This window comes from Hordeum vulgare, chromosome 5H, assembly GCF_904849725.1.
Source record: "Hordeum vulgare subsp. vulgare chromosome 5H, MorexV3_pseudomolecules_assembly, whole genome shotgun sequence".
Taxonomy (NCBI): Eukaryota; Viridiplantae; Streptophyta; class Magnoliopsida; order Poales; family Poaceae; genus Hordeum; species Hordeum vulgare.
In genome coordinates this window covers 423,988,677-424,001,699 of record NC_058522.1, presented here as the reverse complement: position 1 = coordinate 424,001,699, position 13,023 = coordinate 423,988,677, and the positions used below count along the sequence as shown (strand labels likewise).

The 13,023-nt window shown below is 39.3% G+C and overlaps 1 protein-coding gene across 8 annotated transcripts; it reads left to right on the top strand.

Annotated features, from left to right (window-relative positions):
* The first annotated feature begins 2,044 nt into the window (after nucleotides 1-2,044).
* LOC123395007 (CBL-interacting protein kinase 3-like) lies at nucleotides 2,045-5,776 on the top strand. Of its 8 annotated transcripts, none has more exons than XR_006609637.1 (9): nucleotides 2,045-2,495; nucleotides 2,591-2,662; nucleotides 2,808-2,915; nucleotides 3,009-3,089; nucleotides 3,202-3,255; nucleotides 3,339-3,464; nucleotides 3,546-3,963; nucleotides 4,039-4,109; nucleotides 4,270-5,776. XR_006609637.1 is itself a non-coding variant. In XM_045089916.1 (8 exons), the coding sequence occupies exons 2-8, from the start codon at nucleotides 2,451-2,453 to the stop codon at nucleotides 3,729-3,731; spliced, it is 672 nt and encodes a 223-aa protein (XP_044945851.1). In that variant the 5' UTR covers nucleotides 2,258-2,344; nucleotides 2,433-2,450; the 3' UTR covers nucleotides 3,732-5,776. The 8 variants fall into 8 exon arrangements, 1 of the variants encoding a protein (XP_044945851.1); XR_006609639.1 differs by having other exon boundaries at nucleotides 3,546-4,109; nucleotides 4,270-4,317; nucleotides 5,446-5,776; XR_006609638.1 differs by having other exon boundaries at nucleotides 3,546-4,109; nucleotides 4,270-4,317; nucleotides 5,418-5,776.
* Nucleotides 5,777-13,023: the final 7,247 nt, after the last annotated feature.

Below are 13,023 nucleotides of genomic sequence, written 5' to 3'. Positions count from 1 at the left end.
GTAGTTAGGAGGTTCCCAGTCAGGAGGCCTCGCCTCGTTCGATCGTTGTGTCTTTTGTGCTAGCTATTTGTTGCTTCTGCTAACTCGTGTGTTTATCGAGCTTTTGTATTCTATCCCTCGAGGCCACTGACTTGTAATATGAAGCTTGTGTGTTTTATTTATGTCTACAGTTGTGTTGTGATATCTTCCCGTGAGTCCTTGAGCTTGGTGGTAGGCATTTGCGTGTACGATTAGCGTATGATCAAATCGAGGGCGTCACACACAATGACTCCAAAGACTATATCAACAAAACTACTGGCTGGAAAGATTTTTTCTCCCAGAATGTCTTTGATGCTCGAGAAGTGGACATGGTGTTTTTCTACAAAGAAGACTCCTTGAAGTTTAGAATATTTGCATGGTAGGTTGTCTAGGATAAAGCAAGCGACACGTGGCATATTTTAATGCTTTGCTTATGTTGTATGCTTTTAAAATTATGTCCATCAAACACTTTCAATGGTGCCTTTTCAATGTATGCGACCTCATATCCATCATTTTATCATCCTTTTAGAAAAGTTGCTACTGACAAAAATGCAGTTCTCTAATACACATAGCGCGGTCCTTATATAAAAAATGCAGTACTCTAAACAGTAAGAGTGCAATGCCAATGGTCGAAATTTGCATTTAACATACGTTGTTCAAAAGAATTGTCATAGTATACAGTTCAGAAGAATTGTCATAATAGCAAAAATAGCACAATAACTATACTTCTAATGTAGTACGAAAGTGCATATTATGCAATGTTCTAAAACACAGAATGCATTTTAAGAAATGAGAAATCTCATAAGCTCTCAAGCCCACTGAAATACAATTACAGTGAAGTCCATTACTAACGAAAAATGCAGTACAGTACAACGTATGCCAAAACTGCAACCATAAAATTAAAGCAATATAGATACATATACGTGGGAGACTAACAGAGGTGACAATTCTACCCATAGTTAGATAACTCTACTAAAAATTGCGCAATGACTCAGCTTTGAAGAATACCCCGCAAAAAATTAATTCAAACCCACGGCTAGTGGGATGAACAACATAGGCTCTTCTTTAATAAAGCAAACCAATATAATAAGATTACAAGAGAAAAACAATGAATTCAAACAAGATTCAAAACGCATCAATGCACAAGATCCAAAAAATAATAAAGAAAAGAGGAGCTGACGAAGCTCATACACCTGCATCATCGATTTCGCAAAAATTGAAACCTAATTCCTAAAAAGTACATAGATTGTAGAGTAAAAGGGATGGTTAAACGAACGCAATCAAAGAATTCCTACTAACAAAAAACATTCGAGCACGAAAAAGCTGCATCGGACACGAACACGAATGAACAGAACAAATCTCGCCCACACGTGGCTCGATTTGCGCAGATTTTAGTGTTTTTTGGTAAATTCCAAATAATAAAGGTCATCTCGCATCCAGAAACAAATTAAATCATCACATAAAACTTGATTGCACACATAACTCATGGGCAGACCGCAAAACTCTCCAGCAATTCTCTCGAAAAGCATTGCAGTATGCACAGTACAAGGATGCAGTGCACAAACGTTGGGCATGCAGTTCGGAAGTGTGATGATTGAATTGACAACTCAATATATATACCAGAAATAGCTATTGAGTTGTCAATTCAACCACACCTTAGAAATAGCTTTCTTGTAGCAAGTTATTAGTCATATCACAGTAATAGTAATAGTACCATCGTAGTATGATAGTAGTGCTAGCGAAGTAACAATGGCAGTTGTAGCAAAAAGTATGTAACAAGTAGAGCAGTAGTAATTTAAGCAAGGGAAATCTCTCCCTAATAATAAAGCAAATACGGTTTCTGGTCGTCCATCGTGGTTGTTTTGCAAAAAAGCCCCTGAGATTTATCGAAATCAACCCGCACTCTAAATCAAACTGGTACGGTCTACAGAGGGGAAAAATGCAGCCACGATCTACCTCGCCTCGCCCTCGTGGCGCTCCGCCCCGCCACATCCACCTCCTACCACGCCCTGCGCGCCGCTGGCCGCCTCCTGCCCCGCCCACCTCCTGCCATGCCCCGTGCGTCGTCAGCCGCCTCCTGGCTCTTGCCCCGCCCCGCGACCTTGCAGTGACCCGGACGGCGATTACCTGCCGGATCTCGCTGGATCCGGTTTGAAGTGGTGCTCAGGGGGTGGATCTGGAAGGCAGGCGACCGGAGCATGGAGCACGATTGCTGACGGACGCGGCATGGCGCCGGCGCCGAGGAGGACGGCGGCGAGGCAGACGAGCTGGAGCCGGACGCTGCCTTGCATCTTGGGCCCCAGGAAGTCGGCGGCGAGGAGCTCCTGTATTTCATTCTAAATATAGTCAAGAAAGGTAGCTTACAGCTTTGTGCTCTACCTTGATGTTGACGCCGCTCTGAACTCTTGTGGCAGATTAGACGAGAAATCTGTATGATGAAGCTGATACAGCACCCCAATGTCGTCCGCCTGCATGAGGTAATGACTAAAGACCAACCTTTGGCATTTACATTAGAAATATTTACATTCAAGACCACAATCGATAACTAACTATTTTGACTCCACTATAACAGGTGATGGGAAGTAAGGCAAGAATTTTCATCGTTCTGGAGTATGTTACGGGTGGAGAGCTCCATGACATCATTGTTCGTACTACTACTGCATCCCTTGTTTCTTATTTCTTTGTGATGGGAGTTTAGCAGCACACCACTTGAAACCTTGTTATATGACTACACTATATGGCTCTTTTTAAATGACACCTTTATTGATTTCTACTAACTTCATATTCAGGCCGCCCGTGGGAGCTTGAAGGAGGATGAAGCATGCAGATATTTTCAACAATTCATCAGCGATGTTGATTATTGCCATAGCAGGGGTGTATACCACCGAGATCTGAAGGTACAGCACCAACCACTCAACCCCTTGGTTCCAGTTTAAGTATCTGGTCTAGAAAAACATGAAACTGACAAATGGATGTTTTATGTATGCCAGCTAGAGAATTTATTGCTTGATACTGCTGGGAACCTCAAAGTCTCAGACTTTGGCTTGAGTGCGATATCTGAGCAGGCGAAGGTAATAACACATAAACAATCTTGAAGATCACACGAGGCATTGCATTTCTGTAGTTTCTGTTGATGTCATCTAACATATTAAACTATAACCTCTGATTACTTCAACTCAACAGGCTGATGGGTTACTACATACTACCTGTGGGACACCGAACTATGTTGCTCCTGAGGTAACTAGTCCTTATACATTTGCAGTGATTCTGTTTTAACCAGGAATGAACATGCTTATATTCTAATGCTACCCAATATCTAGGTTATTGAAGATAAGGGCTATGATGGTGCGTTTGCAGACCTTTGGTCTTGTGGGGTAATTCTTTTTGTGATGCTTGCTGGATATCTGCCTTTTGAGGATGACAACGTCTCGGCCCTTTATAAAAAGGTAATATAGAAGGAATAAGTAAATATATAAGTGTCGATATTACTGGATGTATATTTGCATTTACCCTCTTTTGCTTGACAGATCTCTGGAGCTCAGTTTACTTGTCCCTCTTGGTTTTCTGATGGAGCTAAAAGACTGATTCCCAGGATTCTTGATCCTAATCCGTCAACTGTAAGATTTTTACCCCCCCCCCCCCACCTCGCTGCCACCATAGACGTCGCAAGGTATGTATGCTTTTTGAGGTGCTTGCTAGCTTCAACTGGGTGAGGACGACTCCCTATGGAATAAAGTTGAAGGTCCTATGCTCCTGCTGTTGTTTAGGACTTTTTTTCTTTTTCTGAAACCAGTAGAAACTATTCGGAGTTTTAGATGGAAAATTGGCCATGTTCTTCCTCATGAAATACAAGAAAAGCTCGAATTTTCAGAGAAAGAATACTTCAGGAGCCACTCTTCAGCCATTAAGTAATATATCTTAGAGCTGGACATAGATTTAACACTGGTATGTATATTTGGAGTTTCATTTGCTTTTGGGGGATGAAACACAATTACCACACTTTTTGTTCATTTTTTATAGGACATTGGTACCTTCCAAGAATCAATATATCCAGGTTCAGGTGCTGGAGGACATTGGTGAAGTATCTCTTGGTGACCATTCCATATCATTGACCAAAAATTCGCTCCACTTCCTTTGGCACACAGATGCAGAACAATTTATATCACAAGTTTGCTATGTGTTACGCTGTATTTTCCCACTCTAAAATCTGAATATGTTCGGTGTAAAATATATTTTGTTTAATTTTAATAGGTTCTGGAAGAATTTCTCGAGTAAGGATCACATCTGATGTAAAAATAGGTATTGATCCTCAGCTGTCATTGTGATCTTAGTAGTTACTTAAACAGCAGCGCAAACGTAATATAGTGACCAATGCTGGCAGCATCTCTTAGAGATGAAAAGGCTTGATGCTTACTGAATATTTTTTTCACTTGACACATGACTTGTACTTTTAGCTACCAACTTTGGACTTGTGGTGTGCATTTTGACCTTATTTTTTGAATCAATGTCTGTGAGCTATAGATTTTTTGAATACCTGTGATTGTCTACATATGAGATAGATATAGAAACATTCTTCATTTTCTTTATTATTAACATGAGCTACAGATTTTAATTACCCGTACGTTCTTTTGAATACCTCTGATTGTCTACATGTAGTGTATCTAAGCATTCTTCCTTTTCTTTATTATTAAGATGACTAAACTTTGAATATTCTTTCATACATTTGACATTTAATTGTGTATTAAGTACTGTTATGTTGGTAGATCATAAAGTGAGACACTAAATCGTTTGGCCATGGCCATATAGTTAGCTGCTTGGAGTACATTATATGCACAAGTTCCTTCAGTTACATGGTCCGTGATGTATGACAGAAGACCTCACAATTGACCGGTGATGTTTAAATAGATAAGACAAGATTCATATGATGTTTTCCTACAAATCTAACTATAAATCCTAGAAGTGAGTTTTAGTAATTTGCTTATTAAATGATCGTGTTGTTGTTTAATTTGGCCTGATTTATTTCTGTGAAACATACATGATCGTCTATAGTTTTATTTGGCCTGAAATAAAATAAGTTGTATTCACGCCAAACCTGCATATTTGTTAGCAGAATTTTGTGTTTGTTTGTTTTGATCGACAGTAAGACATGCTTTGCATTAATCATTTCATTTTTACCTGAGGGTATATGCAGCAAATATTGTGTTGCAATCTTAATTTTTCCATAGAGTGAACCTCTGGACCTCTCAAATTAGAATTAATCACGAGCCGCAAGGCAAATTTTACAGATTTACTTCAAATACTCCTATGTTTCATTTTCACGTAACTTGCCGCACACGCAGCCTAACACAACAAGGTTGCAGCTTAACTACCATAAGTATTAAAGTGCAGTTTAATCTCAGTTACTCGGAAGCTTAATTTATTGTAAAGGTGATGCACATTAGAGGAGGTCGTCCCTATCAACACGAGAAACATGCTTGTGATTGAGGACAGCGAGCTGACAACCAAATGGCCCGCGCTCACCACCATTACCAGAAGCACCATCTCCACAGTCAGGCCCATCTTGAAGCACATGGAGATAGTGACTTTGCTGGAATCAAATGTACATACATGTAGGTATTGCTAATCATATGAAGAGCTCCTCAAATAGTAAGATTTACAGTTTGTTAGTATTGTGAGGTACCTGCTTTTAACTTGGTGTGTAACTAATGTAAAAAATGTATATTGGTGATCAACTCAGTTTCAGTGGCTTATTCTTAAATTATGCTTATTGCCATACATTCTGTTCCCTCACTTTTGTGGATTGATGATGTTCAATTATTATTTTATTAAGGTGCATAATTGATTAAATAAATATGTGTACTTGTCATTTAGACCAGCCGTCTTTTGTTTTCACCACTTCATAATATCAAATTGAAGAAGCTGAGGCAGCCCAGTTTGTAGGAGGAGTTGGTCCAGTTTAGCCTTGACCACATTTATTTTTTGACAAATTTTGGCCATCACTACATCATTTTCCTTGAGCACAGTTGGTTTGTTCTCTAGAGAGAGTAAACATAATTAGCGGCAGTGGCTACTGGTCGTCTGAGCTTGGACGGAGGGTTTTTATATATAAAGGCTGCTTTTGTATATATAAAGGCCGCTTTTGTATATACAAACATTCCAGTCCGTTAATTAATGCTATCAATGGTCGTTTGGATTGGCTCATGACCTGTATGTTGATGTCCATCTTTATTTCCGAGTACTAATTATTCTATTCTTTTAACCATGAACCAATTTAAGTAGCAAGTTTCTTTTTGTTGGTTAGTTGTATCTTGTTATCCAACACTAAGCACTAATTGACAACCAGGCATGATCATCCATCCATAGATTTAGTTTGCCTTTTCTTTTGTTAGTTCTAGCTAAGTGAAATATGTCTAAAGCTTTGAAACTTACCAACGTGCGTGATTTGACTCTTGGTGTTTGTGAATTCTGAATGAAGTACAAGCATCCAATCTTTCTGATTCTGAGTGCATGTCTATTGTTGGGTTTGAGCCTTAAGAATGCAACAATGAGATATACTCCCTCCGTTCCTAAATATAAGAATTTTTAGAGATTTCATTATAGACTACATACGGATGTATATAGACATAATTTAGAGTATAGATTCATTCCTTTTGCTTCGTATGTAGTCTATAGTAGAATCTCTAAAATGTCTCATATTTACGAACAGAGGGAGTAATTGCACTGTTTTGTTAGCCACTTAAACTGAAATCATTCGTCCATTTTATTCAAAAAGTTTATCCCAACACTTTGGATCACTACTGTACTTCTATTTCGACAACAGAATTTTTTTCAAATTGCATGTGTGAGTTCACCAACCGTGACCATGCAACTTGGGAGAATATCCATGTTTACTTATTATATTCTTTGAAAAAGTTAATGAGATTTACAAACTAAAAGTATTAAGTGTTCGAACAATGTTGTTCTGTTATGGTTGTTTAATTACTTGCAAAGTTGTTTGAGTGGTATTTTTCAATTGTCTAAGCATATTTTATTATTATTTTTTACGCGGTGCAACGCACGGGCATTTTTACTATAGTAGAAAAGCATAAGAATAGAACAATGATAGGAAGTTCATATGTGATTCAATATGCAACAATCACAACCTAGTGCGATACAAACTAGCTTCAATTAATCAATCATATGTAGCCATGTATTCCTTATATAATCATTTTTATTTGTTAAAAGAATTTGCATAACATCTTTTGTGCTAACATCCCATGGCAACGGGGGTCCTAATGGAAACTAAAGGTAATTGAAACCCTCCTTTTAATAGAGTATCGGAACAAATCATTAACACATAGTGACTACATGAACTACACATATTAAAGCCATCCCTGTCGAGTACCCCAATTATTGTCACCTTGAGGTCTAGGGTTAACAATAACAGGTGCGTACAACTTGCAGATATGATCAAGAACTCATATATATTCATGAAAACATAATAGGTTCAGATATGAAATCCATGGAGGCCTAGCGACAAGTATTAAGCATAGCAAATTCATAGCAACATCAATCACAGAACATAGTGGACACTACAGATTAATGATACGTCCATTTTGCATCATATTTTGTTACAGTTATTTATAATGTTTTTATGCATTATCCCACTTGGTGGAGTAATTCTAATGCCCTTTCTCTAATAATATGGAAGGTTTACATAAAGTCGAAGAATGCCAGTATATGGAATTCTGGACCTGAAAAAGCTATGTCAAAGATACCTATTCCCCACATATCAAATTGGGCTAAAAATTTATGGAGATTTATTTTATCATAAATAAAAAATACTGGAACAAAGAAGTGTCGGAGGGGGGCCACCAGGCAGCCACTAGACACCAGCGCGCACCGGGCACCCCTGGTGCGGCCTAATGTCTAGCGGGCCACCTGGCCCACCTCTCGTGCCCATCTTCTGGTATAAATTATCCTTCGCCGTAAAAAAAATTAAGGAGAGGACTTTCAAGACGAAGCGCCGCTGTCTCGAGGAGGAACCTGGGAAGGAGCACTTTTGCCCTCCGACGGAGCGATTCTGCCGGAGGAACTTCCCTCCGAGAGGGGGGAATCGATGCCATCATGATCACCGACAACCTTCTCATCTTGGGGAGGCAAAAAATCGTAAAAATCTTCATCAACACCAACTCCTCTCAAAACCCTAGTTCACCTCTTGTACCCAATCTTGTACCGGAACCTCGAGTGTGTCTAGTAGTGTTAATTACATCTTGTAGTTGATACTTTATGGTTTATTTGGTGGAAGATCATACAGATCCATTATGCTATTTAATACCTCTCAGATCATGAACATGTTTATCACTTGTGAGTAGTTAGTTTTGTTCTTGAGGCCACAAGAGAAATCATGTTTCAAGTAGCCATGTGAAGTTGATATTCGTTTGATATTTTGATGATATGAATGTTTTGATTCCCTTAGTGGTGTTATGTGAATGTCGAATACATAACACTTCACCATATTTTGGGTCTAAGGGAATGCATTGCAGAGTAGTAATTAGAGGGTGGGTTGCAAGAGTGACAGAAACTCAAACCCCAGTCTATGCAAATGCTATGGTTAGAATTTATTATTAATACTTTTCTTGTAGTTGCGTATACTTGCGGGAGGGTTAATCATAATTGGGAGGTTTGTTCAAGTAATAACAACACCCAAGCAACGGTCCACCCACATATGAAATTATCAAGATACTGAACGCAAATTAACCCAACATGACGAAAGTGAGTAGATGGCATTCCCGTGTGCCCTCAAGAATGCTTTGCCTATTATAAGAATCTATTTTGGCTTGTTCTTTGCCACAAAAGGATTGGACTACCTTTCTACACCTATTGTTACTATTGCTATTTTTCACTTGTTACAGTTATCTTGCTATCAAACAACTTGTTACCGCTATTTTAGTGCTTGCAGAAATTACCTTGTTGAAAATCTCTTGTCATTTCCTTCCGCTCCTTGTTGGGTTCGACACTCTTATTTATCGAAAGGACTATGATTGACCCCCTATTCTTGTGAGAGATACCTATTCTGCACATCTCCAATTGGGCTGAAAATTTACGGAGATTTATTTTTTAATAAAAAAATACTAGAACGAAGAAGTACCAGAGGGGGTGTAACACCCAAGATGTGAACCTATCCTTAATTTGGCACGAGGGCCTTGTCAGGGATAGAAGCGCATCTCGTCATTTCGCAAGAATGGATATCGTTACAAGTACATGTACTGAAAAGATGAGATATATGGAATTGGCTTACACTCGCCATAAGCTACATCAGAGTCACATCAGTACAATACATATACATCATGAAGAAGAGCAGGGTCCGACTATGGACGAAAGCAAACGAGAAAAGAAAACGACGTCCATCCTTACTATCCCAGGCTGCCAGCCTGGAACCCATCCTAGATCGATGAAGAAGAAAAAGAAGAACTCCAAATGAACAATCAACGCGCACTCGTCAAGTAACCTTTACATGTACCTGCAACTGGTGTTGTAGTAATCTGTGAGCCACAGGGGACTCAGCAATCTCATTTCCAAATGTATCAAGACTAGCAAAGCTTAATGGGTAAGGTATGGTTAAGTGGTGAGGTTGCAGCAGCGACTAAGCATTTATTTGGTGGCTAACTTACGAGTACAAGAATAAGAGGGGGATGATCTACGCATAACGGACGTGAACTACTGATGATCAAATGAATGATCCTGAACACCTACTTACGTCAAACATAACCCCACCGTGTCCTCAATCGGAGAAGGAACTCGCGAAAGAGACAGTCACAGTTACACACACAGTTGGCATGTTTTAATTAAGTTACTTCAAGTTGTCTAGAACCAGTGTTAAACAAAGTTTCCACGTTTCCACATAACCGCGGGCACGGCTTTCCGAAAGATTTAACCCTGCAGGGGTGCTCCAACTAGTCCATCACAAATTACCACAAGCCGCATAGAAATCCTCGATCACGAAACTCGCGATCTCGTCGGACTCCTTAGTGGAAAACCTCAACTATGAGATTACCCAAAGTTTCACCGGAATTCCGATGCACAAGATATTTCGTCAAAGGTAAAACTAATCTAGCAAGGCCGCCCGACGTGTCGACGATCCCGATAGGAGCCGTGTATCTCGTTCTCGGGACACGACCGGATGGAACTAGCTACGAGAACCAAACCTCGAGTTTCCTCGCGGTGGCCCCGCAGGCAGTCCATTTGGGACCAATACCATCAACACAGGCCCCCCTGTATTATGTTGAATTACTCCTCGGGTAGCGCTAACTGCCTATGCTTTTCAGTATTAATAGAATTATTATGTTGGGAAAATATAGAACCAAAGTTGGGCCTTGCCAGACCAGCTTTAATCTAAAACAAATTATCAAGGGGGTTCCCATAACAACCCCGATCGTGTTAGGAGCGCTCAATTATGGAATATAACACCGGTAGCCGAAACTAAGGGGCAAAGGTGGAACAAAACACCAGGCTAGAAAGGCCGAGCGTTCCACCTTTTACCAAGTATATAGGTGCATTAAATTAAATAGCAATCAATATGGTGATAGAACAAATAACCCATGTTGTCACATGGAAGCAACTGCACCTGCAACTAGCAACGTTAACACATGGTTAAGCAAGCGGTAACATAGCCAATCAGTGGTTTGCTAGGTTGTGAACAGGTTGAAGGTTTTCATGGCAATGTTGAGAGGCTGATATTTAACAGGTGGTGGGCAGCGAGACATAGCGATAGAAACGATAAAACTAGCATGGCAATGATAGTAATGGTATATGGGGAAATGGTCATCTTGCCTGAGATCCCGCTTGGAAGAAGAATGACTCAGTGAAGCAGACGAACCGATGTAGTCGAACGGGTCCTCACTTTCCGACACACTTGCGGAACTCTAACGAGACGAAGCAAACCGGAAACAAGCATCAACACACAATATTCACCACGGTACATGCAAGACATGATGCAATCCACATATGATGCATGATTAGTTGAATATATACAAGACATGGCATGGCAATTGACAACAATCAAACACTACACATTAAGTGAAGTTCAATATGCAACGAGTTGCATATTGACGAAACTCCACATATGAATTATTTAATTCCATCCCAATTAGGTACACGGCAATATTAATTGTGGTTAAACATGGCAATAGGTGAAGCGTAATTAATCTACCTATCTAGGCATTTTAAATGAGGCCGGAAACTACATATAGCATTTCCGAAATGACCCCATGCGTTAATTTATAAATCTGTCCAGATCTGAACTAACACGTTTTAATATTTGTTAAACAGCAAAATAAATAGGTTCACGTGATTCTTCGCGTCGTTCCAATCAATTTACACATAGAGAACATCTCCAACGGAGCTACGGTTCAAAAGATACGAACACCGCAAGATATGATGGCATGAATGCAATATGTGTGCAAATGGTAGCCACAACATTTCAAGACATACAACCACCAAGATAATATGAAACTACACAAGATTCTAAGCAAGTTTCACATAGGACACGACCAAAACGGAGCAACGTTTCAACAGCTACAAGCTAAACAAGAAGTCACTACAATCTACCCAATCCTTGATTATTTTGGGCAAATATAGAACCAAAGTTAGGCCTTGCCAGACCAGCTTTAATCTTAAACAAATTATCATATGTAGTCGAACGGGTCCTCACTTTCCGACACGCTTGCGGAACTCTAATGAGATGAAGCAAACCGAAAACAAGCATCAACACATGATATTCACCATGACACATGCAAGACAAGATGCAATCCACATATGATGCATGATCAGTTGAATATATACAAGACATGGCATGGCAATTCACAACAATCAAACACTACACATTAATTGAAGTTCAATATGCAACGAGTTGCATATTGACGAAACTCCACATATGAATTATTTAATTCCATCCCAATTAGGTACACGGCAATAATAATTGTGTTTAAACATGGCAATAGGTGAAGCGTAATTAATCTACCTATCTAGGCATTTTAAATGAGGCCGGAAACTACATATAGCATTTCCGAAATGACCCCATGCGTTAATTTATAAATCTGTCCAGATCTGAATTAACACGTTTTAATATTTGTTAAACAGCAAAATAAATAGGTTCACGTGATTCTACGTATCGTTCTAATCAGTTTACACATAGAGAACATCTCCAACGGAGCTACGGTTCAAAAGATACGAACACCGCAAGATATGATGTCATGAATGCAATATGGGTGCAAATGGCAGCCAGAACATTTCAAAACATACAACAAGGAAGATAATATGAAACTACACAATATTCTAAGCAGGTTTCATATAGGACACGACCAAAACGGAGCAACGGTTCAACAACTACAAGTTAAACAAGAAGTCACTATAATCTGTCCAAAACATTAACATGGCATTTTCTACACCCTCGAACAACTAGCTACACAAATCCAAAATGCTCAAACAAGGCATGAGACAGTAGAGGGCAAGATGCACTACAACATACTACTAATAACATCTAGCATGGAAGCATGTATCACTAGGAAAAGAACTCACAAAATGACATCTCACACACAGTTTCAGACTTAGTGAAAATATCAGTTTTTGACAGTGCAGTTTTCGATCTGAAGGCATATTTACAGCAACAAAACTATATCCTACAGGGCTCCAAATGGCATGAAAGTTCACAACATGCTAGAGAATATTAAGGACTACAACTAACTCCATTGCACCAACCTCAAAAGAGCTATAGATCACCAGATAAACTCATGGCAAGATAGTAACAAAATATAACCGATTTCAGACTTAAAAATATTTCTGCATCTCCAAATCAGCACTATTTTCTAGCATGTTGAGAACAAGCAAACAACACCTAAACATGGATTTCTATTGCAACCAAAATTACTAGAGGCTAGCATGCATATCTAAGGGCATATCTCTAGTTGACAACTCATTCATATCATGCACGGATTAAATCCCACAAAATCAACAAAAGGGCAACAT